At 39.0% G+C, this 27,509-nt stretch overlaps 1 protein-coding gene across 2 annotated transcripts in view; it reads right to left on the bottom strand.

Moving 5' to 3' along the window:
* Positions 1–27,509, bottom strand: part of LOC121941708 (voltage-dependent T-type calcium channel subunit alpha-1I-like) — a 295,976-nt gene that overhangs the window by 179,209 nt on the left and 89,258 nt on the right. The window contains exon 4 of one of the 2 annotated variants that reach the window (XM_088074767.1): positions 198–309. In XM_088074767.1, the coding sequence (XP_087930893.1) occupies positions 198–309 (112 nt within the window). Of the gene's footprint in view, positions 1–197; positions 310–27,509 lie in introns of those variants that run through there. The other variant, XM_088074765.1, reaches the window with a different exon arrangement.

Raw genomic sequence — 27,509 nt, 5'->3', positions numbered from 1 at the left:
TTGCAGAATGGTGTGTGTAAAAAAACTCAAACACAAAACAAAATTATCACTATCCAGTTATATAATAAATATATAAAACACATTTAATATGTTTTAAAAGTGTGCACAGACTCGGTTTCCATTTTGTGGGAGGCCTCTTGAAATCTGGTTACAATGACAAAAGTTTAAAGACAGGAAATGTGTGTGTTGGTTTGTACCTGTAGTATTTGGCATCGGTCTGAGGAGCAGTCGATGTTTTCGCAGGGCTGGTACATTCCCAGGGTCACGCAGTTCAACAAGATCACCATCATACTCACCCGCTCGAACCACGTAGAAACATCAAGAGTTAAGGAGAACAGCACATTGAGTGGAGACACAGAGCAGAACACGGTCTGACAGGACAAAAAACTAGTGACTTTTCATTCAGAATTGTGTCATCCACTGGCTCATAATCATCTCAGTGATGAATAATGAAAAAAAGTGGGACTATGCACATGCCTAAATTCAGTAATGATGACAGACATCAACGTGGCAAGTGCAGGAACCAGAACTCAAAATAATAGCTGCTGTAGTATCATTGTCAGTGTGATGTTTTAACTATAAACGCTACATGTGGTTTAACAGTGACACTCCAGAGTTCATTTTCTGGTGTTACTCAACAGGGTCAAATCACACCTTTGCCATCACTTTTTAACTTTTATACCAAAGTGCTTAAAAACTTCATGGCAGTCCCAAAGTTATCAGTACTGTAAAACTGCAGCAACTGTAAAATCAGCAGGTCAGTGAAAGGTGAACCCTGCAGGGTCCAATTCAGTCATAAAATGTCACAGTTTATTTCAGAGTAAAGGCTTTGAACTTTTGGGGGCTGCCATGATTTTTCTTTCGCTGTATAAATGTTGCTGTTAAAAACAGGTTTTAAAAATAATATGACTAATATTTTGTTAAACATGTTATCCAAAATAAATCATTTAAAAAAAAGTCTGAAGGAGGCAGGAATCTGATCCACCCTCCACTCTTCAGAATGTGGGATGCTGGATCTGGTGTAACAGCAGTGTGTATGATGGCTTAAGTTAGCGTTACAGGAAACATTGGAAATTCAACCATACATGATTAAGCCTCAGCCAGAATTAAAGGTTTGTTGTGTATTAAATTGGCTGACTAACATACGGATCAGAATGGTAAGTGTAGTCAGCATCTTTTGTTTATGTTTTTTTTTTATTAACTTGTTAGTTTGTAGGCTGGCAGTGGCTGAGAAACATACAATAACATGAGCTACGATGGGGTTTTTGGTGGATAGTGAAAGGAAGCTCAAGTCCGTCCAGTTTACATCTAAAACTGCAACTTCTACCATGTTTACTCTCAAATCTTTCATTATGCAAATGCTAATTCTGCATCTGTATTGACATCTGCTTTGCACTGGAGGTTTCAAATGAAATTGGCTTCCATATTAGTACAACAAATCCTCACAGAAGGGTTCCTATGATATCCTACAAGTTAGCGCCCCATGAATGACGTCAAGGCCTTAACGTAAAGTTATGTAATCAATGAGGTACCTTGAAATGACTCAAAGTTCACTCAAAGTTTACATGGTTCTCTGTGGGAACCTGTTCTTGTTTACTCCTGACAGCACATTGGTCACGAGATTGCAGCCTTCCAAAATACGTGGGTTATACACAAAGTACTGACTCAAACAGGTGAGATATGTACAAATTTGGGTGCATTACTTTTCATAGGAAAACATACGAAAAGTTAATGAAAACAGCGTGATTGGCGAATTACCTAATCTAGCTTGCCTGGGATACGTTTGAATCTCAGGTATTAGGAAAGCGCACAGACATCGCCCCCTTCAGGAGAGGAATCTGAAAAACACCTCTCTAGTAACAAACTCTGCATAGATACAAGTGAGATCAGTCAAGGTCAGAAATAGTACGGCACGTAAACAGAAGAAAACACAATTTTAAGATGAGGTAGACTTAAAGTATGTATCATCTGCTGTAGAAATGAAGATATAACGTGTGATGTTTACCAAAAATTTCCATTTAACTGGATTACTCCCCTTGTGCTCACACATGCACCCCCAAAAAAATCCAAAGCTAAATGAGCTAAATGCATTTCACAGAATTGATTTCTGCTACTTTTCTCCTGTGAGGAAGTTCCCATTTCTTTCTGACTGCTCAGAAAAATGCTGCACAACAAATGTCAGACAATATCTGTGGTGATGCTCTGAGAGTACAACAGCATGAACAACATTTGTTTAGAGAAAAGGTTAACGGAGCGAGTAGAACATGCAAAACCGAGCTGCATGCCAGAGAAGAAAAACGACAGAAACAAAGCAGCCGAGTGTGACGGAGTGATTCAATATGCATTTTCTGTGTGTTGAGGGAGTGAGCGCGCTGCATGGCTAACAAGCGTGTGAAGGAGGATGTGCTGTAATAGCCCTGGAGGGCCAATCCCTCCCCGAGGCTATACAGCACAGGATGCTGAAAAGCTCCCACAGCAGCCTACAACACACAGCCTGCAGGACGAGAGAAAAACGGGGGAACCTGCTCTTCTCTGCACGACCCACAATGAACAGACAGAATTTCCCGAAAAGATTAAATTCTAAACATGCTTCTTTTGGCCTGGCATGAACCTTCCAAGAACGACTACTGCTGATATCACAGCCTGTATAAAGATAGGCTGTGAGTGGGCAAAAACACATGCAAACACATAAACACACACTTAGAGCCTCGCACACATGCACACAAACACCCACTCATCAACACACACATACGCAGATATGCATGTTCAAAAACATGAACGCTCAGACTCAACCACCTACACGTGGGCACATTTTCACACGCTCTCTCTCTCACACACACTTTTGCACTTTAAATCAATGCGTGTCAGCTGATGAGGATCATTTAAAGAGAAACATTCAGCACCGCCTGGAGACACGTTTAATATTGTTGTCCCGCAGGCTAATAGCTGTACAGTAGACATCTGAGACAAAGTAAAGATCTTTCATCTTATACTTGTCCATTCCATCTCACAGCCTGCACCGTCATACCAACATCATGCACAGTGATTAATACACTATAGGTTCTTTTTAAAATTAGGTTACACCTTTTAAAAGCACTGGCTGCCAAGGTCTGGCTATTAAACACACAGTCCAGGGCTCATGGGTCACATACTCACATAAAGGACTGCACACCTACAGCAACATTCAAAAGTTTGAACGCACGTTCTTTTTTGATTGAATGAGAAAGTGTGTTCAGACTGTTGATTGGTGCTGTATACGTGCACAAACTACAATCTTTATTAACAAGTAAAGAAATCATTAAAACTTTAGAAGAATTTGTACAAAAAATCTCAGACTTTGGTTATTTGTAGGCAATTAAATGGCAGTACTTTGCATGACCATAATCTATGGAATATGATCAACTTACTTGTATGTACATTGGTTGAAAATAGAAAATGGATGTATTTTATTGAGATTATATATGTTTGAAGACTTATTAACAATTAGCAAACAAAAGCTGCTTTGAAATAACACCTGAATCTCAATGACTATGTTTACATTTAAAAAAATATTTAGTTTTTTTGCCCTTATTCTGAAAAAGACAATATTCCTATGAAGCTGTTTACATTGGAAATTATTATTCCCTTAATATTCCTGTTTTAACGCATCAATGCATATTCTGAGTAATGTGTCCAAACATTTTGTTTATTGTGTGAAAATATAGAACTGTTGGAGCTGCTTTTCATTTTGCTTCTTTGCATCAAATAAGATTTTTTAAAAGTTCTCACCAGTGACAGACTGTTTGGACTGCAAAAACAGCCTCTCTTTTATTCTGTCAACCACCTTCTTAAAAAAAGGCTGGTGAATGCAAATACCTGTTGATATCCAGGTCTTTCATAATGTCTTAAAAATAGGTGTGTTCCCTCTTCTGACCAAAAAATGTGGGCTTTTCTTTTGAGTATGCATCTTCACACCAAGCTTGCAAACTGTTACAGCCCCATTTGTGCGTGCATGTGGTGTAAACCCTAAACAATTATTGTGGACAAAATAATTCACAATAAAGATATTGTCATGAAATCTAGAAATATCTAAAAATAAATAAATAAATAAATAAATAAATAAATAAAAATAATAATAATTAATTAATTAATTTGTCTCTTTTTTGGGGTAATGAATGACACATATGAGAGTGGGGGGGTGAAAAAGAAGATAAAGTTAGAACTGAAATAAATATAAATTATTTGACAGGCGCTGGATTATTACTGTAATATCTTATGTTATGTATACAGAACATGATATTTATATTTCATTTTTAACAGCGGATGATCATAACACCCCTTCCAACAAATGATACAAATATTCAAATCATGCCATCATTGCACAGGCAGCCACATACTGCAAGCTAACACACATTCACACACTACACTTCTGCCTCTTCAGCTCTTTTTCATAGCTAGCCCCTCCTAATGAGGACAAAGATATCATCCGCAGGTGTCACTGAGCTGATGGTGAGACCCTGCAGGCGGCGCCTGTGAACACAGCACCTAAAAAGCACAGCCTTTCCAGGCAGATACACACTTTAATGTGAATAGCATGGCTGGATAAAACTGCGGGTCAGCGTTTTCTTATTTCCCCCCTAGTCTAAGTAATGATGACAGCCTTTGGGCTAATGCTATGAGGATTATCTCGGGGTTATTTCCCCTGCCAAATGCATTCTTTAAAAACAGCTTTTGCACGTTGCCAAAGTGCCACGCTTTCCAGTTTTGCTTCTCATGCACGCTGCCTATACATGAGCTGCCTTTAACAATGTGCAAGTATCTGTCTGTCTCTCTCCACTTCTGAAAAATGAGTCAATTAGTGTAGGTGCCTTGGAGGAGGCTCTGTATCTTTTTTCCCCCTCCCTCACTCACACACACACACATACACACACACACACACACACAGATGCTGCACATCAACACTGCAACTGGATGGAGAATGAGGTGAAATTCAAAGCACAAAGCTTTACTACAGACATAGTGTTCGAAGAAGATTAACTCCGAAAATGTTTTATACAACTGTTTCACCTCCGGAATTCTTTAACCTTATTTAAAAAAAACAAAACAAAAAAAAACAGGGAGTGCAACGTAGGGTGCTTTTCAGCATGCTCTGCTTCACATTCATCAGGGCCTGTCACTCACTACTGGAAGCTGCCGGGGACACCTACAGTATTTCAATGTGTGCCACTGAGCAGCTCCATTAAAATAGCTGGGAGTACAGTGTGACTGATGGGGCTTTCTGATAGCTTTAAGATGAATTTGAGCACGTTTGTGTCAAAAATGGAATATTTAGAGTTTTCCCTGATAGATTTTTTTTGTCATTGGCAAGGTGAAATGCTGCTAAAAGAGCATTTTGGCAATACTGGGGCACATAACCTCTCCAAGAAAATCTGAGTAATGAAATTCAGAGAGTAAGGCTGGTGTCAGAGATTTTATGCAAGTGATATATTACACAATTACATGCACGATATGTCATCAATATCAGTCTAATTCCATTTTGCTCTCTGGTACGGTAAGACAATTTAATGTTGATTTTTAAGGGAGGCAAAGCATTTTGGGGCTGTGACTAATGGTTTCACTTATTGCTATTTAACTATTTTTCTAATTAATACAGCCAATAAAATGTCAGACATTTGAAAAATTACCTTCACAAGCTCTTTTTGTTCAATAAATTGCTTAATCTATTGAAGAAGTGCTTCTCTAGGAAGATGGTCTTTTGTCCCTTTGAAACCAGGATGGAAATCACTTTTCTTGTGCTACGCTGAGAGGCCTTCACAAGTATTTAAACCTTTGAGCTCTGAGCAAACTGATTTGTTTTCTCTTGAAAACATGGGAAAAGGTAATGAGCAAATTACCAAAAAAAATCCAAAAAAACTATATTTCTAATCATCATAACTATATATTTAAAATTATTTTATAGAGTTGTATTGTTATTGTTACTATTATTATTATTTTTAATTCTTAGGCCTTTTTTTCAAAAGCACTACTTTGTGTTGTTGTGTTTTTTCTTCAATTTTTTCAGGTAATTTTCTTGTGCTTTTATGAATCTTTTTTGTCATTTCTGGGTCATTTATTCTTAAGTTTCTTATTGCCTTTTCCCATGTTTTTGGAAGAAATAAAGTTAATTTGGAAATGTTTCAAATGGTGGTTAAAACTAGGCTATCTACGCCGTAGAAAGATGCAAATACTTTTGAAACTGGTATCACATGACCTTAGAAAACTGAGGAAAAGGATGTTTTTGCTAGAAAGGCAGAAAACCTACAACTACCAAAATGCACAGCAAGGCACCAGACCAATAAACACTCCTGCTGGTGGGTTACGTGATGCGAACTCAAATATGTTTTTTTTTAAAAAAAGAAAAAAAACAACAAAAAAACAGACGGTAAGCTAAAACTTGTCTCTAAAAATATTTAAGGGAAGAAACAGACAATTCAGAGATGGAATCTGGATTTTTTTTGGTCCTTGTTTTCACTGTGCAGGAAGCAGTATGGTGCCCACTTCCTGTCACAAACTCTTTTAATTACTGCTAAACATAACACTGGGTGTATATTTAGGCACTGGTTAGATATGGGGAACTTAACTACAGTTCAAATACATAGCTTATTGAAAATTGACAAAGTATCCCTTTAGTAGTCTTATGATGATTGCTTGACTAATCAATTTGCCCCATTTCAACCTTTACAATGTTTTACTTTCATTTGGGCATGCTGTGATTTTCCTGACAACCCTGCACTCCGAGAGGTACAACAAAGTTTGATCGAAAGCTCTAGAGGGCAGATTCAGTTACATCATACAGCAGGCAGGAAACACATCTGAGATTTTAAAAGGACAGATAAAATTCAGTGGCATCAGAGACCATTACCCAAAACATTCTGATATGCCAAAAGCATCAGCGTGACGGAGCTGGAGAGAGCTGGGAGGCTGAAAGCGTGCGGCAGCGGGGGCTAAATGAATTCTTAATACCTCGCTGCGTGGCGTCACTCTTTCTGACTCTTTCCAAATGTCTCTCTGCCTTCTCTCTCTCGCCTTCCCTCTCTTGTTTTTATTGTATCCAAAGAGATACGCAGGAGGCAAACGACCTCAGGTTTCCATGGCAACCAATCGACGATCAAAAGATGTAAATAGTCACGGTGAGAGGGGAGAAGGATAAAGAGAGAGAGACGAACAGAGAAGGAGAGACGGTTAAAGTTATTTTGGTTTGGGGCTTTGGTGTCCTTAAGTGAGATCCCGTCACGTCATGAGGCATCACCGAAACAGAAATGCAAAAACTGAAATTTGGGATTTTAGGAGTTTAGAAGTTAGGTGCTGGAACTATTTTTTGGTGAGTTGTCCAGGTTTGGGCATCATTCGACATGTTTAAAGACTTCTCCACTGAAACACATTTCCTTGTTTGAGAATAACTAATAATCAAAGTTATTGCATGATGTATTATGTTGCATCACTTTTTCTTAATTTATGGGCTATCTGGGATTCTGGGCCAACCCACACACATGTAAAACTACAATATTATATATATATTTTTTAATTACAGTAATTCAGAAAATACAGTTTAAATGAATATGTTTTTCTTATTCTCATATTACTGAGCAGCACATCTCCACAGCTAATGTGCCTGTTAGTAACGCACCTGATCGAACTGGCTCTCATATTCCAGCTGGCGCAAGTTAGCAGTCAGAGGATTAAAATGGTAAATACTGAAATTGAGTCATTTTTTAAACAAAATTTAATGTATTTATCATTCAACTCTTGCAATCCAACCCACATGCTCTTTGTCTTACCCAGAACCGAATGCGAAATCGCAGGACTCTGAACATGAGATATTGCCTTTTTTCCGCATTGCAATCAGCACCTACAGCCTGCATTACCAAACATTCTTTCCACCCCAGCAATTGATTGAGTTGAATTATCTGAATTTTATTGACAGTGACGATATCCATCCTTGAACCCCTCTCTCACTGTGCGGCGTTGGACCACCGCTTTAGAGCCGCAACCAAAAATATTAAAGTGATTCTTTCACGTTGGTCATCTTTCATTAATCCAAAAAATTGCACAGTGTATACTGCGCAATAAACACAAACATTAAATTGACAGAGCTTCTCATCTCACTCAGAAACAAATATTTAAACAACAAACAACAACATTTGTAAATGGGTTTTTGAGTGGAATTAAACCTCCATAAACTGATGAGAATTTGCTGTTTTGCAAAATGAAGGGTGCTACCTTTCGATTGCTTACCAAGCATAAAGCATCTCATGTAATTTATTGACTTTGCTTTTGAAGAAAAAGCTTTCCTTAAAGTGCAGACTTTCAGCCAGTTATTGTGCTGAGAACAGCACATTCGACAAACAGCGATTTATTCCAACATCATTTACTGCTTTAGTCTTCCTTTTTCTATCTTTGCTTCTTTCTTTACACATCTATCTCACCTAAAACCTTTCCTCCTTCAATTCTCTATTTCATTACTATATAATGCTCACAGGGGCTAGTAGGTCTTTTTTTATATTTATTCTTTCTGGGAATTTTCCATCAGGGGTTCTTCGATCCCACACAGCTGACTGAATAAATGGTGGACCGAGTGTGTGTGGGTGTGATGGTGTGTGCAAGTGTGTATGCTGGACAGCAGCAAATGTCATGGGATATCACACGCTAATGCTTCACAGCATCTCATGTCAGCTCCTCTCTTCCCTAGGCTGTCAGGTTAGAGAGCGCACGCGCACGCGCACGCACACACACACACACACACACACACACACACACACACACACACACACACACACACACACACACACACACACACACACACTGATGGTAAAGGTTATGTGGATAACTGTCAGTATGACTGTAACAACAGAAGCTATTACTTGCTCTATAAATCTCTCATTGCTCATCGGCCTGCTGCCTTCTGGGCCTTCAAAAAGTCATTTTGACTCTAATCGTAATTAGTTTGAAACCAATGTTTGGTCAACGGTGTGATATGAAGCTTTTAAACTATGTCTCATTAACACATTAACTCTGTAACATCATTACTATTAACAAATGAGACCATCACTCACAAGGCAGCTTCTACCTGGTCTGGCTGATGCTAACTGTGTGCTGCAGTGAACTGCATCCACTACGGTCCGTCTGTTAAGTCTCCATACAGTGGTCAGCATTTTAGATTATTATAATTAAATGTACGATGCCTTTAACCTGCCAAATATATATGTTTAATCAGGGAAAAATTAATGAGGTTGGGCTACATGACAGTTTTATAATGCTATAATTCTAATAATGCACAAAAAGTCATAGAAAGACGCATAGATTATGATTCATTACATGAAAAAGAGGCAGTGCTTTTTTCACATATGTAGAAATGGAAAAATGTGAATGGATGCCAACAGACGTGGGCTCGCTCTAGGCAGAGCTCAATGTGCCAAAATCTTGTTTGTGCAAGTTTAAGAGGTTTCAGAAGAGGAAGAAGGTCTGGAGTAAACTGACAGAAGGAAACTGAAACTCGTATTAGTTTAACATCTGTGTGACACACACACACACACACACACACACACACACACACACACACACACACACACATCTATGCGTTGGCAAGACAAGCCTTTATCAGCCTCTACACTGCATTTTGCAGTGTGTATCAACAAGTTGGATTTGTACTTGGAAAGATGCTTGACTAAGGATTTTTTTTTTCTTAAACGCGGGTATGCTCAATCCTGCAATATACTGCAGTTTAAAAGAGTTCTATACAACATTCAGAGTATCAACACTGGGGCTGCACTGAGAGTCAGAGATTCAAATCATTAGTTTGAAACCCAATTCGTCGACTGGAATAAGCTAGCCAGGTTTGGTACCAATCGTCACGTTTAGACTAGATTGGAGAGTGAGCACGACTCACTTTCAACCTGCTTTTCGGTAAAGGAAGCTGCAGACACAGAGGCAGCCACCCAGAGGAAGAGAGACTCTGCCAACTCAGGTTACTGAGATAACACTATATTCTTATTTCTGCATAAAAGTGGTGAATTTACAGCTCTTAGAAAATTAAAACGACGGTATCTGGCTCTCTCAAGTTACCCTTCGGTTACAGATGCACTGATTATTGTATAGAGCTGCCTTAAAATGAATGTTATCTTCTCAAAATGCTCTGTTGGCTGTGAAGTGCTGTTATTGTGTCTATTTCTTTTACAGCTTTAGGAGATGTTTTGTCTCAGTCTTAGCCAGTACAGTGTTTCATAGGGTGTCCAATTTTTTGGGAGGTCAGAAGACACAGATTAACTGCAGGTCAGTCAGAGTGAAAATGGTTCTTTGAAATACTCTAACAGGGTCATCCTGTTGCCAGATCTCAAACTGTTTTACTGGCTTCCCTTACAGTCTAAGCTCCTCAAAAGACTTCATCAAATAAATGATACATTTTTAATCACATAAAACATTATCTTTAAGAATTTCTTAACTTTCCACCTCCTAAAATCTCTGACTTCTCTCTCTGTCTGTTTCTCTTCCAGATGGCCGGTGCACAGCTGCCATAGGATTCCTTAAGACAAGCTTTGCACTGTTGCTGTGGTAACCAGCGCTGATGAAAATATTAGAAAGCCTCTGTTGTGCATGCATGCTGTGTTTGGGTTTGTGTGTGTGCATTTGTATTGTGAATAACACAGTGTCTGGCCAATTAAAATCCTGTTTATCATTCGCTATCTTGATAGAGGATTCATTCTGTGACGACCTGTTACTGATACAGCCTTAGTTAGCTGGAATTCCTCTACATAGACCTCCATTCATAATGTGTTATCAATCTTTTTATATAAGAAAATGCCACTTAAGATGGAACTCATTAAATGCTACAAGCCCAAAACTGCTTACACACATACACCCTCACATATTAAAGGAGGATCCATGGATTTGGTGAAAGTATTAGATGAGTTAGGCCCTGTCTACACATATACAGATATTTTTGGAAATGGATATTTTTCCCCCCTGTTTGAACAAAATCATTTTGTCCACATGACCTTTGCTTGACGAAACATCTCCATTCACACCAGAATGCAAGAACGACTGCACACAGAAACTGTTACTGCTGTGGCACTGCTGCACAGCTGCCAGCTGGTATGAGTATTTATATTTTTTCATTTCTGCGACTGATATAAACAATGAAGCTGTGCTGAAAGGTGGTGTGATGTCGCTGCCTAGTATTTGGTGAAAACTGTGCATCCCAGGGAAAAAATAAGCCAGACTCCTCTGTGGATGTTCCACAACTCAGCAGCAGTCTACAGCAGCCGTAGCAAAATGTACAGGCTTATGACAACGGTTTCCCCCTCGAAACTAACCCACCATTTGCTGGTTCGACAGGACCTGACCCAAAACCATTGGTTTTGGCCGACTTTTAACCCCAGATGCTGAGTTGGAGCAAAAACATCTGTTGCAGCATATTGTATGTCTTCTTGAGGTGGTGAGTTTAAGTATAAAATAGATGCCCATTATCATTCTTAAATTGCCAAATACTACCACTTTGACAGTGCTTTTGGCATAACATCCCAATGCAAAAAAAAAAAACACCTCCTGTGTCCGCATAATACGCCGCTGACATCGTCAGTCGAGAACGCAGCTGGACAGAGCTGGTCTCAGTATTGTGCTCCAGTGGACGGCTAGACGGCACCTGCCTTTTAGTTGCCTAAACACAACCAAGTGCAGCGTGTGACATCATTGTAGTGTCATACCAGAACATCAACAGCAGATGCAGAAGGATACACAGAGTGTAATATGTAGATGTTGAAGCGAACTAAAAAGCAGCAATATGTCACGACTTGGGATGGGAATGTGTTGAATGTAGTTATTATACAAGCAGTGCTAATAAAATGTTAGTCAGCCTGTTGTTGCATTTGTTGTTGATTCCAGCATTTAATTGCAAACACGTGAGATTACATCATTGTTTCTCAAACTCTCCATTTAAGTCCACACAGAGAAACAGTAATTGCAGTTTTGATAAATCTTCACCTTGGAAGGCATTTTTAAAAATCTCAGTTTTTTTCTGAGGCCCAAGGAAAACATCAGTTTTCAACAATATTTGTATAAGTGTACACATGGCATTCATTTAGCAGCCCATCACCTCCACACTGAATTAGATAAACTGCAGCAACAGGCAGCAATGAAGCCATGGAAAGGGATAGATTAAGTTCTACAGGTTTCCTAACAGCTGCCAACTCAGGTGTGCTAGCAGTGATGGCGAGATACGAGAAATAGAAGTAGCAGGAAAATACTTAGTGTGCAATTACAGATAAGATAAAACAGGAAAGGATACCAGCATGTACACAGAGTCTTCCTTTAGACCATCTGGTGGGATTTTCTGTGCTTCCCATTTTGGTTCTCGTTTTTCTTTATCTCCCTCTCCTTCTCCTTCTCTCTCTCTTTCTGTGATGTAGTATGGTGGTAATATGATGCGGACATTCAAGTGTGTAGGTTTCCTCTCCTGCCCACGACTACTGTTACACACTATTTCCATCCTTCAGCTCTGCCAGGCTTGTGTAACAGAGTGCAAAAACCAGAGAAACAGACTGACCACCAATTACGCAATGCTGATAGAGCTAAAAATATGGAGACCATTGGGGAAAAAAACTAAACAGAAATGCAAAATATTATTTATGTATTACCACACAACAAACAGTCTAAAACAAAATTCACTATAAGTGAAAATAACATCCACATCCTGGTACTATCAGAGAATATCTGCTCATTTTTCACAGCCATTTTTTTTAAAGATTAGATAGAAAGCAAGATTACCTACATAGAGAAAGGTAATGAGATAAAATGATGGTGATGAACCTGGAAAGGAAAAACAATGAGGGAGAAAAGGAGAGAGAGCGACAGGGAAAAGACAGGGATGTCAGGGAAAAAGAAACAAGTGGATGATTAATTAGAGCAAAAAACACGTGTGTATGTGTTGTGTATATCTTGTACAAGTAACAAACAACAGCTGTAAGAAGCCTCTACGTAATTCTGTCCAAACAATCTGATTGGTGGACAGGCATACGAGTGCTGATATACAGTATAACACCACTGGGACTTTTAACTCGTTAGGTATCACTCCACTTTACAGCTGTTCTTAACCTTTAATTAGGCAAACATTAACAGTGAGTAGTTAACCATCATTACTGTAGATTATATTAGTGTTGGAAAAACAAGGAAATCCCATCTGACTGGTATCATCACTGAAAAAATACCTGAGTAAAACTCCACCTGATGCAAAAGCCCTCGACCTGCAGCACAGGAGGGGAGCAGCTGTGACCGATGGGTTTTGGTATACCGCAGTTAACTGGGAGTAAACCAGCTGTCAGAGATGTGCAGTGAGGCAGGGACACACTTCACCAACCGCAGCCTGAGAGCCACTGCCACACACAAACTGTCTGATACAGGACACGAGGTGACAGAGATCACAGCAGTGAGTGGACACATGCTGGAATGACGTACTGTCTGATCAAACTAACTCATCTGACTCACACAGGCCGCCAAAGTGACTGTTAACAGACTCTTATTTTACTGGAAACACACTTAAAAACATTAAGGATACTAAACAGCTGGTCTGTGCATAACATGAGGACTGAGCTACCACACATTAGCAAGCTGTTGTGCAGAAAAATGTTTATGTGCTGCTATGCAACAGCTGCCAGTTCCAGCGGTTGCAAAACTATTTGTGTTGGCGAATCCAAAAAAACATCATTAAACAAACAAATGAATCATAATCTAGTGTTGCTTATTACTGTTAACCCTTCAAACCTGAGAAAATTGGCTTGATTTTTTTTTTCAAAAAAACAAGGAGAAGGCATGAAATGGCTCAAAAATTACTTCAAAAATGGGAAAATGTTACAAAATAATTCCGTAAAACATGCACAAATAAATGAATAAAAGTAAAAACAAGAAGAATGGGGACATTACCTTACAAAAGTGCATTTTTTTCTGCATCATAATTTTTAATACATATTCATAAGAATTATGAATATAGCAATTTTCAAGTTCACCTGTTAAGATTTGTTTTTCTTTTTACAATTTTCAGGACATTTCTTGCAAAGTTACTTTGCATTATTCCCATATGTTCAAAGAAATCAAACCAATTTCCTCAGGTCCCAGTTGTTTAAATGCTCGTGAAAAGTGTAAATAAAACTGATGCAGGCTCTAAAGGGTTAGCTAATAAATGGCACTTGTAGAACTGTGTTATCTTATCTACCACCGAATTACAACTGTGATGATATACAGTATAAGAGCACTCCTTCTCGTGGGATTTTGCTTTAACAGTAAACTGGCAGTCATAACCTGTTCTCTCCTATTTGCTTTGCTCCACACCAAGGGATTGGGAGTGTCAATTTTGATGTCAGTGTGTAATGAGTGGGCAGCTCTGACTGCAGCTGTAGCACCTGCTACAATAACATAATATAATAATTAGCTTGAGATGATAAAATGCACTAGCGGTCCTGTTGCAGAACATGTTTATAGGCTTTCCCGACAACATACTGCCTTCATTTTTCATGCAGTCATGCTGAATAATGTCACACATCTGCTGCTGCTGCCTTCATGGAAGATATTATTCATAATCACTGAAACATCTCATGTGTAGACTATTTTTTGGATGCATATGGAATTCGGTAAATAAGGCTCAGTGGTCGTGTCTTTGTATTTTAAGATAATGTGTGTGCGTTTCAGATTTCTGTCAGATTCTGTATATAAATATTTGATATCAGGAATGCACCAATTTTGAAAATCTGGTCCATTACTGATATTTAAAGACACAATTTGGCCAATTGTAGATATTGATGTTTGTTCTCTGTTGATTTTTTTCTGCTTTTGTGCAAGGAAAAGAAAAAAAACTTTATTGTAAAAATAATAATAATAATTGTACTGTTTTAAGTCATGCAGCCCTTCATTAGACCATCTTTGAATGAGTAGAAATTAAATGCAAATTTATGAAACAACTTTTAATACAACCTTCTTCTTGCACATGAAAAGCATCTTTAAAAATTGTTTCAAAAGCCTTATTACTTAATGTAGAATGTAATAATTTCCTCTTTTATACCTGTAACTCCTTCAACCAACTGTATTATTCACATTTCTCCACAAAAACTACATTCTACAAGATTACATTTAAATACGTCAATAGGGTTTTAATTCACTTTCAGCATTTCTTTTTTGTTTTTTTTTTTTTACTGAATAGAGCTTGAGCGCATCACAATGTAACTCACTGCAAACTCTGGTAACTCGCTCTCCTGCCGATATCAACACAGAATTGCTATTTATAATGCAGCATTATTAGGGAAAAAATAAATATCGATAGTGAGTTCACTGCATCTCTAATTTATCTGGAGGCTGATGAATCTCAGTAGTGAACAAAAGTTTTACAGATGATTTTTTGTTAAATTGTTATTGAATTTTGTTATCGGGACTTGAAAGTTGACAAAATATTCAGTTCTCAAAGCCTAACAAATCTTTAGGTTGTGAGGTCAAAGTGTTGTCTTTTTTGTGACTTATATGTGATTAAGTCCAAGCCTTCATTCTGCAGCTCCTTCCTATCTTCTCATCATTTTTTTCTCAAAGACTCACAACATCCTTAATCAACTACTTCAATTACTCTTTCTTTTCTTATCAATTTCCTTTTTGTATCAATCTTTCCTCTGTCCTTATTTTTCCCCCTGCCTCTCCTTCTGCATTGCTCTAATTTCCAACTCTGGGTAGAGAGGTCAGTTAGACCAGAGTTTTAGAACGAGCGCCTGAGAACGCTCTGTATTTCTCTGTTGTTTGCCATCATCGTAATTTGGCTGAGACATAACAAGGTGACACATCAATATTCATGATCTTAACAAGAGGAAAAAAGTGTGGTATCTACGGGGACAAGCATCACTTTCTGCAGGGACTAGACGAGACGCTTCCTAAATTGAGACGCTAATTTCGGTTCACAGAACAAAGATACACAAACATGCACTCGTGTACACACACACACACACACACACACACACACACACACACACACACACACACACACACACACACAAACACACATTAGCGCATGCCAGCAAACAGTTCCCACGATAACACCATGCAGATAGCAATCACTGGAAGCGAGTGTTAATGACAAGCTAATGATGGTTATTTACCAAACTTGAGAGAATGGCTGCATTTGGGTTTGTCTCAGTTTTTCAGTCTGTCTGGACGTTTATTAGCAATGTCCTGTCTGATTTTTTTCCCTATAATTAATTCTTGTGTCTGCAAACAGTAATTAGATATTTCATCAATCATTTTTTGGGTGTAAAGACGCCATATATTTGTGTTAATTAATAGTTTACGAGTTTATGTGCTGCAGTGTTCCCTAATAGCTTAAAAGAACAGTTTAAAATTTTCAGTGTGTTGCCTTTAGTAACAAAAACAGAATAGTTTGTTTATATCATCATGTTCTCCCACACCAAATTTGTTTTAGCAAAATATGAATGGTTACTCTGTGACAAACTGCAGAAGTCTCAGACTGATCCTTCAGAGACTGTCACTATCTACTTGAATTCCTCTTCTTTCTAGTATTTACCACCTGTCCTCCGTCGTGAATTCAAAAAGATAAATTTTTGAATATTTGAATATTTTTGAATTTTTGCTAAAAGTTTGGTTGTGTTGTTTTTTTAGGTTGTTTCTAGTGTTAATTTTCAGTCATTTGTTTGTTTTGGTATTAAAATAATTTCTGTCATTTCGCTTTTTTTCCGCCTGTGTCAAACTTTGCTGTCTGGTGATCAGAAACAAGTTCTACGTCAGTGTTTGCCGCTCTGAGGAAATCCAGACAGGCTGTTATAAATACCACACACAAGCATTCAGGTCTGAGGAAACTCATAACCAGCACGGGGTCAGAACACCATACATCACCATGGCGACACAGACGGCTGTGAGGGGCGCAAGCAAAAGCAAGGGATGAAAGGCATGAGGAGAGGCAGACGGAAGGAAACAGAGGGGAGGAACAACAGAGATAATGTTAGTGCTGTTGAGTTTCTCTCTCTCACACACACATACTCACACACACACACACACACACATACACATCTAACCACATGTACAGGAATGCACTGTTGTGATGTGATGTGTTATTATGATGTGTAATTACCTGGTCTGCTGTTTTTTGAAGGCTGCTGCTCACCTTGGCTGACCCTCTACCTTTCACACACGCACACACACACAGGTGTTATTCACCCTTTAACCATCCCTACAGGAGCCAGTGTGTTATTTCAGCGCTCGCAGGCCCAGTGGGCGATGCCAAGCTAACAATAATATGTATTGGCAGCGACCAGCATGAAGGTAGAGCAGCAATACATGACATCAGCACGGGGCTGTCTGGAGCAGGGGGTGAGAGTGGGGGGTGGGGGTAATTGCAAAGCAGATTTGTTAGTTGCTAACTTAAATGTGTGTATGTAGTGTATACCATAGTTTTATAATTCACAAGACTGTTTGTGGGACCTGCAGCCTCTACTGGCTTCCAAACTGTGATTCATGTTGTTTGGCACTGGGTTGGGATTCGCTCAAATTTTTTGGCAAAGAATTAGAAAAAAAGTGTTGTGTTTTCAGAGGTTCTACTAATGTCAGATGCTCAAATAGTGGGAGACCATTGAAGAACCAGATCTAACTTTTTTTAAATAAGCAAACTACGAGTGCCACCAGGAAAAAGGAGGAAGCTCCATAGTCTTATCCTCTTTACAATAGAATCAAAGTTTGTGGTCTTTTTTTAAGAATTACTTGTGAACAGAATCTGTCATGTCAAACGTAGAGGTTCAATGTGCAGCATTTTCATTAAACTTTACATAAATTGCCTTCCTGCTACTTAGGAATGGAATTGAAAAGCTTCCTACCACCAACTGTGGTAAATGTATTTTTTCTAAAATCAGGAAACCAAGAAATAATGTTGTTATCTTGTGAGTGTTGTAGCCAGTAGTACACAAACAAAGAGCAGGCCCACAGGAAAGCAGCTCAGCCTTGCTTCCAAATTTTCCCAGTGGCTTTTGCAGAAAAAAAAGATTAAAAATTAAAACCCCCGGCAGCCCACAAAGTATTTTGCCCATCTCCGTTTTTGATCAATGGAGTTTTTTTTTTAACATTTCTTAAACTTCCCTCCAGCTAAGTAAAACAATTTTAAAATGAGTATCATCATCACAATATAAAGTGTATGAGCTGAGCAGGGACACATGGCTAAAGCCAAATGGATAAGCATTACTGTGCATCTTCTGAGGGCTGCATACTGTGGAAGTTAACACAGAAGCTTGAAACTTATCTTGGAGTATGCACCAGTTTAACAACTACTTTGGACTGAATAGGCGCAACTTTGGGGTTTGAGCTCACTAAAAATATGCACTAGTGTCTTTCCTGCTGGTCCCTGCCCGTGAGTACCCCTGTGAGTTTTGAATGACCTAAAGCTTCATACAACCAGTGCTAGAAGTCATTTTTAGTTGTACATGTGGATCCAATCCATCAGAGTGGGAGAGGAAATGTCCTATTATATACAAGTACACAAAGATACTGTGTCTCTAGACAATTGCCCAATGATCCACTGAGAAAATCCCAAGGGAAGCCAAAATAAACCAGTAAACCCACATCCATCTAACTATCCATCTTCCACCAAAACCATCCACCTAATGTCACTATTGAATTATTGATTGCTTCCTTTACACAAATGACCTAAGTATTACAGATGACATTTGACACAATAGGGCAGGTCATGCAGCAGAGCTGTGAAGCTGTGAGAGGCCACAAGGTAAAAACAGGATAGAATCGATCCCTGTAATTGTGATTAGGTGGGTGGAATTTTAGGCAAGAAAAAAGATGGAAATTGGGGAAGCACCAAACTGTTTTTGTTTAGCTGTAACAGCAGGCACACAAAAGGGGTCATGGGTGACAGAGGGCATAAAGGACCATTTATCTAACCTACCGGATATATAGATCATGTGATATTAAGATTAAAAATTGATTTTTGCAAAGAAATAAGCAGAAGAACAAAGGGGAAACGCTACTGGTTTATTATGATTTAGCCCTTTGGGAACACTTTTTAGCAAGGATTTTAAGTTCAGAATCGATTTTGTTGCTTCTTTTTTTCTACCAGAAATACATATATAGTGTAAATTTTGAGTTTTTCCACCATCTACCAAAGCAAGAAACTGAAAGCTTCAGCTTAATGGCTGAAAGGACGTATTAGTGACCTTCTTGTACGTTATTAGTGTACAGTGCTATAAAAGAGACAAGCTAAAAGTAGCTCCATTACTGTTAAATAAACCATACAGAGAGAATAAGACACTGCTCTAGGTTACCAATTTGAAATTAATTTAAATCTCTACCTTGCTGTCTCTCTCTGGCTTACTCCTACAGATGTTATCCTCCACTCACACCAATGAGAGTCTGCAAATTAAACTAAAAAGTACCTGTGCTCTGTTCCATGGCCCTCTGAAATTTTATTAAGCTACCTCATTTGTCCGTGTCGTCGCAAACGCCGGCACTTAACTGCTGTAAGAAGTGAGACTTATCGATATAATAGAACGCTTAACTGGGGAAAGGTTGACCGTTGAAATGAATTGCAGCTTCTGCCAAGGAACAAATTGTCTATTCAGTGAAATGGGATCTGCCAAAAGACGGTGCAGAGGCTGCAGAATATATCGTATGAAGGCATCCCAATCCTGAACAACTTATCTCTATTTTGAAAAGTTTTATTGAAAAACTGGGATATTCTTTCCACAAATACACAGCTTTTCTTGCAGGGAAATACCTTATAACAACACAAAACTTTGCACTTTTTAGTCCAGATCCGTTCATGGCTAAAGCTATTTGTAGTTAATTATATCCGAAATTTAGGTATTCACAGCTTAAGGCAAAGGCCATTTATTGACGAAGGCAAAGGTTAATGTTTCACAGCTTAAGGTTAAAATTTTAATACATTTAGGAACCCCGTGCAGGTCTTGAGTTAGTTAATGAATTATTGTACCCCTGTGTGCGTACGTCCCTTTCAAAGCTGGACTATTAACCTTTCAATGGTTATATTATAATTGGTTATAGTGATTTTAACAGCCCAAAATGAGATGAGCTGCTTTTCTAACACTTTATATAATTCCAGTGTATTATGGCTGAGTAACAGTCAGGGAGTGATTACAGCCAAACCAAATAGCAGTGTAGTTTGATGGCTTTAATTCCTAATAACGGGCCTTTGTGTTAAAATGCAAACAAAGGCTACTGACACTTATGGACCGAAACAAAACAGCAAGAGGCAAAGAGACAGACGGACTGAGAAAGGGGTGTTTTTTAGTGTTTGCGAAATTAATGAAAGGTAAGTAAAAATGATGGAGGGTAAGTGCTTCATCAATTTTGTTTCTCTTTTGCCAACAGACAAGTAGAACTAAGGAAAATTCAATAGACATCAAGGTTGAAAAGACTAAAGCGAAGCTATTGAAATACAAACTTAGTTAAAGCTAAGTTAACATTTCACTTTTGAAAGCCAACAATATATTGAATATATATACTCAAAAATATGTATTTTTGGTTGCATATGTGAACCAGTCACATCACAAAGTACAGAAACATAACAGAAGAAGAGAAAAGCTATCTAAAGCTATATTCTCACATCCACACATACATTCATACACTGATGACTGAGGCTATAGTGCAAGGTACCACCTGATACTATTCACACACACCAACGAAACACCAATCAGGAGCAATTTGGGGTTGAGTATCTTGCCTGGGGATACTTTGACATGGTGGCATAGAACTACTGATCTTCCAATTAGTGGTTGACCTGCTCTACCTCCTGAGCCACAGCCACCCTAAAGTGTTTAGGAAAAAAACATGTTTTTTTGAGTATTTGACAGCAGCCCAAAAGTTTTGAAACGCTACCAAGTGTGATCAGAGAACTGCTTCACTTGAGGAAACATTGATTTGTGAAAGACATGATTGGTAGTGTCACTATACTGATCCATACAGCCTGTGGAGAGGAAGCGAGATGGCTCACTCTTTAGCTATTTCCAGACATTATATATAGTTTACATCTTTTGGCCTGCACTTGACTTGCACTGCAGTCTCTTCAATAAGCAGTGTAAAAAGACCACAGCATTAACTGTATAGCAGATGGCAAATTCAAAATTTAAAAGCAGAGAAAATGATGCTAATGGTTCAAATAATATTTTTTTTTTTGATCATTTAGACTTTTATAGTAATAAACTGTGTAAAAATCATTTTTAAAATACCATATGCTGCACATTTTACATACATTTTACACATGGATGCTCTTATTCCCTTTGTCCCTCACACCTAAGTGAATGCAAAAGCATGAGAAAAAAAACAAAACAAAAAAAGGCTTTTAAACAATCTTTTTTTGCACATATTGTTCTACACACATACTGCCACACACACCATCAGTGGGATTTCCTCATGGATGCCTATTCCCTGTCTGCGTCACACCGTTCTGTCAACATGTGGCAGCAAACATTTCAAAAGGGAGGAGAGGGAGAGCAGGAGGAGGGGAGGGAGGAAAACAAAACAAGATGAAAAAAGAGAGAGAGAGAAGAGTAATACACAGATGAGTAAACCAGCTTATCAGAGTAGAACTGCCTGGTAAGGAGGTTAAAATGTGTATATTTTGGCTTGAAAGAGACTTTTTTTAATGTAATTTTAACTTTTGAAGTTCAGCACTATCTGCTCAGTCATGGTGAGCTTGAAAACAGCAGTGATGAAAGAAGCAGAAGACAAACAGGATGAATGGTGGCGATTAAAAGTCCAGTGGGCAAAAGGGAAAAAAGGGAAATGTAGCAGTAATGGAGGGACAGGAAGAGGCTAGAAAATACATAATAGAAATGCTTAAAATTTACTCATATGGATTCAAATTTTAAATATAAACTGAAAGAATACATAACGGGGGAGAAAGAGAAAAGGAAAGGACAGCTCCTTGTCTGCAGCCTTTCCACCAGTTTGATGGGTAGGTACAGTGACATTAGCATAGCGATTAACAGTCACATTAGCATAATGATTAATACCAGCATTAGCATAAGCACAGCTGCTGGGGAAGCACAGAAGAGAGGAAAAGACAGACACGGTAAGACAGCCATAGAAAGAGAGTATGAAAAATAATGAGTGGCAGAAGAAACTGGAGAGGATAGAAAAATGAAGACAGAAGATGTCTTTTTTCCCGCCATCACAGCTGTTGACAGCTTCAGCACTGTCCATTCCAACATGTCTTCATAAATAAGTTTACCCTTCATCCTTGGTGCATGTCCTATTGTGAGAAAAGAGTGTCCCAAAGAGGGAGACGAGCTGTCAGTTTTATTCCCCCTGGAAACACAGCCACAAGCCGTGTCCATTTCCATAGGTAGAAACACTGACCACTGCATACAAACACTCGGAAAAGACCGAGGCATAGCCAAGCCATCCAGACTGTTATTCTGTAGATAATAAGTACAATATTCACAAAATAACCTAATCAAAGGAATACTTCACCTCCTGAGCTCATATTCACCAAAGTCAATAACACAAACAAGCTACTGATTAAGGCGGTGGAGGACCAACACCTTCCTCCAAGTGCATAAATAAGTTTAACTTTCAGTTCAGTTCCCTAACAAAAAGGGCTATCATTTTTGGAAGTAACAATCACACAACTGGATAACTGAGACTTGGATTGTACAAAACTACTAAAGTTATGAGAGAGTTTGAAAACATGTTTTTTTACAGTTCCACTGCTATAACACACTGACTATAACAAACTGATTTTACACTGCCTAAAGTGTCACTGGCTGGAGGTTAGGCATAACTGAAAATGTCAGAGATGAGCAATGATAGACATCCTCACTGAATCGGATCAGTGGATCAGGTCTGAATGGCTTGAATCTGGACGTCAGTGAAGAGTGACACTCACGTAGCCACACGTGAAGTATTTTGGTTCACATGTAGTATATAATATGTACGCATGTACAAAGAGCATTGTGATGACAGTGCTCATTTTCGTGACACTTTGAGGAAAAACTGAAATTCACCATGTTTCTATGTGGATTCATTTTACTGTTTATAACAAACAGAGTTGGTAATACATTTTACCGTCCCCTGCTATAGCAATGCAGTGACGCAAGCAGACAACCCAGGAATTAAGGTGCTTTGAGAAAGTGAGTGATTGCCTCTGCCGCCTCTAGTCTTTTCAATGCAAACACTGCACCATCCATGCCACCGTGGTCAGGGGCAGTGGCAAGGAGAGGGCGGGTGGCTGCATTCAGAGTTTATGATGATTCAACTTTTTCTAAGTTGCTCACTCTGTGACCATGACAACCACAGCAACGACAGCGAGGGAAATGATGCATGAGCTATATCTGAGTTCTTTGAGTTACACACGTCTTCACCAGCAAATAACACACAGATCAATGACGAGGAACGGTATTGGCACGGCATGAGTCTCGAAGTCTGATTATCCTGTCTGGGAGAATAAACAACTTTTATGGTAATAGTTAGCAAAACTTTCTCAGTAATTGCAACAATTCCTTCTATTTCAAGATCCAACCTGCTCTATCTAGCTGTGCGATGAGTTCATATTGGATAGCAGCAGTCTGTATACAATACAATACAATACAGGAGCTGGCGCGGTGGTTTTGCATCCTGCTGCTACCGATTAAAAGAACACCTGACAGCAACCATTGGCTGGCTGAAAGTGCGTTTATAGTCTTCCAAAGATACACATAAATGTAGGACTGGGTCCCAGTACTCGATACCTATTAGGAATTGACTGAAAAGCCATTAGAAAGTAGACTTCATCAAAAACTTGAAAACTACTTAGAAACTTCACCAGTCGAGTAATACCTGCATTCAATCCTATTTGTACCCAGATACAGAAAAAAGGAGAACTATTTGTTGAGTTTCTCGCACTGATTGGCCCACTACCGAAGCAGCTGCATATACTCACACAGTCTGCTGAGCACTGTGTATCTGATGAGGTTGGCAGTTGAGCATGCAAAGGTGCCAACAAAACATTCAAAAGTATGGCTTATCTCCATAACTATGGTCTTAAAAGGCAATATGTGCAACTGAATGCTCACATTCACATGATGGGTATCAAATGAAGTAGGAAAATAAGGTATCAAATGATGAACTGTATTGCTATAACTTTAAGGGTATTAGTATTTATATCATCATTTGTAAACAATATCCAGCCCTAATGAATGTCTCTGCAGGTCTAAGCAGGGAAGGAGGTTACAGGTCGCTGTAGTACTTTCAGCATAACTTCCTGATGCAAAAAAGCCACCTTTCCCATGTGCTCGATACACCGCTGGACAACGTGAGCTGAGAACACAACTGGACAGAACTGTTGGCGGTGTTATTTAAAACTGCCAGATGGCTGAACAGCAGCTACTGTGGCAGCATGATATGCAGGCGGGCTGCATCAGTTGAGACAAAGCCGGACAGCACGTGTTGTGTTTCAATAATACGCCGCTGGATGGTGTCTGGTTGAAACGCTGCCTGCAAGGAGCTCAAACGTCAGTATAGGACAGACAGAAAGGGTGGTGGATCGAACCCCGGACTTCCACGCCAGAGTCCCGTCTGAACGTGATGGGGTTTTTCTACACTTAACCATGCGCCTCTTTTGCCTAAACCTAACCAGTCGTGCCCTTATTACCTAGTCCTAACCATTCATGTCAGCATGTGCGTTTGTTGCCATGTGCTTTTGTTTCCTAAACATAACCAAGAGCACCGTCATCTCACTATGTGCTTGTGTTTATATCACAGCAGCCGCATCCCAGAATGTCAACAGCAGACACAGAGGGATAACTACAGCGTGATCTAAAGTCAACTACAAGGCAGCAACATGTGACAGCTTGGGAGTAAAATGTGTTGCTAGGGTGTGAGGAGGAGCAGATACACAGATTCAAGTCTAAATAATGCATTGTGCAGACATTAACATTTAACAAGACAAATGGCTGATCCAGTTGCTGTCAGGCAAGTATAACAAAGTAAAGAAAAAAATCTGTCATTACTGAATTTAAAAACCATACAAGTATAACAGCCATACAATCATCTCCAAACAAACCTCGGGCACGTTCTCTACTGTGCAGCCTAGAGAATCATGTTCCACCCTGAACACTCCAGTGTCAATTAAAAATCCTCCAGGATGCAACAAAATCAAAAAATCAAACCACAGCAGATGGAGGCTGCACAGACGAATGCCAAGTGTGGAAGCAATGCAACGACATCCTATAGTGCTTTGCCAAAACACCTCAGCCCCTGTCAAGTCAAGTTTGTTCATATTGGCAGTAATTACAGTCTCAAAGGGCTTCACAGGTGTATGACGATGGAAGATATCATCCATTTTTACCTGGGAAAAAAAAATAAAAAAAAAACCTTAAAAAAAAAAAAAAAAAAAATATATATATATATATATATATATATATATATATATATATATATATATATATATATATATATATATATGTATGTATGTATGTATGTGTATGTATATATATGTATATATATATATATATATATATATATATATATATATATATATATATATACCAAGTGGGCAGTTTAACAAAACACCATTATGGCCATTCGGGCTGCTGCACTGTCAAATTATGCTGTGTTCAAACACTGGTGCGCAGCCTGGCAAGAAATTGTTTTCCTGCCAAGCACATTTCAGCAATAAAAGTACCTTTAGACATCAGTAAATTAAACACCTGCAGCCACTGCCAGAGCATAAATTTACCAATTAAAGTGATTTTGTTGAGCCGACATCTTGAATAAAATAGTCCAGTTTAGCTGCATTAATCCAATCATCATCCAATCACATAAACCAAAGCGTATTTCACAGCCATCCCCTTGTGTCTAATGATTATTCCAGAACTGTCCGTTTGCATTGAATGTAGCTGAATCTCATTGTCTGACTGGATAGCAACACAATCCATTAGCAAACCTGATCTATATGACCACACTGCCAAACAGACACTCCATCTAGCTCTAAAGCAAAGAATCTGTGTGTGTGTGTGTGTGTGTGTGTGTGTGTGTGTGTGTGTGTGTGTGTGTGTGTGTATCGCGCATCTCAACAACTGCTCATCCAGTCCACTTCATGCTTAGATGTATTACTTGGGACCCAAGGACATGCAGTGTCAAAGTTGGTGCTCTTCGAGACATGCAACATTTACAATATCAATAAAACTCTGAATTAACCATCAACCAGCGCCCTGCGGCTCTGTGCAGCAGTGGGGGCGGGGTTTTAGGGCTCTATAGAGTCAAGCATGTCTCGCTATTTCAGCAGTGTTTCTGACCATAGCTAGTCTCAACTTGGGCATTTGGCATCTTTTTCTTTGCCATTTCTTTGCCATATAAACGCATAACACTGATGACGTTACCACTGGCAATATACATTCACTAATTAAATCCACACTCCATTTTTTAACCACAGTGGTTATGTTAAAGCAAGCAACTAATATGCCTTTTTATGTATTTCACCAATGTTTGAATCTGTAATGTAACCAGTAACATGTCTCTGTTACGTTGTTAAGAAGCGTGCACATCCAAATGTAGTAAAGACTCGGTGCTGGACAAAGCAAAAACAAATATCAAAAAAATTGTTAAACTCTCTCACACTGGAAAATCCTCCCATGAACATTTTATTAGATTAGATAGATATCACATGTCCTCAGACATTATTGCTCAGGACACAAAAAAGTGTAGTGAGGGAAGTTGTTTGTATGAATGTTTCTAAAGGAACCTGCAGGCATTAATACCACAGGCCAAACACTCAGCCCGTTCTGAGGAGGCATGTTATGAACAGGCACCACACAAGTTCATTAAAATGTAGTTATCTTGATGCAATGTATCCATCTTGCACTCATATAATTTTACTGGCAAGACCTTATCCCAATGGTCCATTACAGGCATCAGATGTCGTTAAACCGCCGCTAAGTGCCAAACCAACCAGCAGTCAGACTCGGTATCACATGACCTGTGGGCTTATCGAGGGGGTGCTAATTAGCTAATTAGAGGTATCACTCCAGGATGGTAGATGTGTAAAGCAAAGCCTATCGGGTATTTTTTTTTTTTCTATTCACACTCAGGGCACAAAGTGGGAAAAGCTCTTTTGATACAGTGGCTTTATTTATACGTATCTGCAGATATGTGAGAGTTTGAGAGTGTGTGTACGTGTAACAATGCCAGTAGCACAGAGGCCACATGTGTTGGTCCAAGGGAGATTGAAAGTGAATTGGAAGCTATTAATCTGACCTTCCCTTGCCATCAGATTTGGTTTGGAGCAGAATATATATTCACTCCACACGCTCTGTTTCTCTTTGCACAGCCTGATTCTCTGCTCTCTCTCCATCTTTATCTCACCCTGCATCTCCCTGCTGTCCTTCCCTCTTTCCAATCCACAAGTGCAGGTTTAGATGTGGAGAGCAGCATTTTACACCTCAGCCTTTCAAATGATCTCTATTATTCCCTCCCCCATGCTGCTCTGATTATCCCTCCTCTGTGTGAATGAACTCGGCTGTGTT

Source organism: Plectropomus leopardus, chromosome 3 (genome assembly GCF_026936395.1).
Source record: "Plectropomus leopardus strain MGB_pleo_1.0 chromosome 3, ASM2693639v1, whole genome shotgun sequence".
NCBI classification, from domain to species: Eukaryota; Metazoa; Chordata; class Actinopteri; order Perciformes; family Serranidae; genus Plectropomus; species Plectropomus leopardus.
This window is presented reverse-complemented; position numbering and strand designations above follow the sequence as displayed.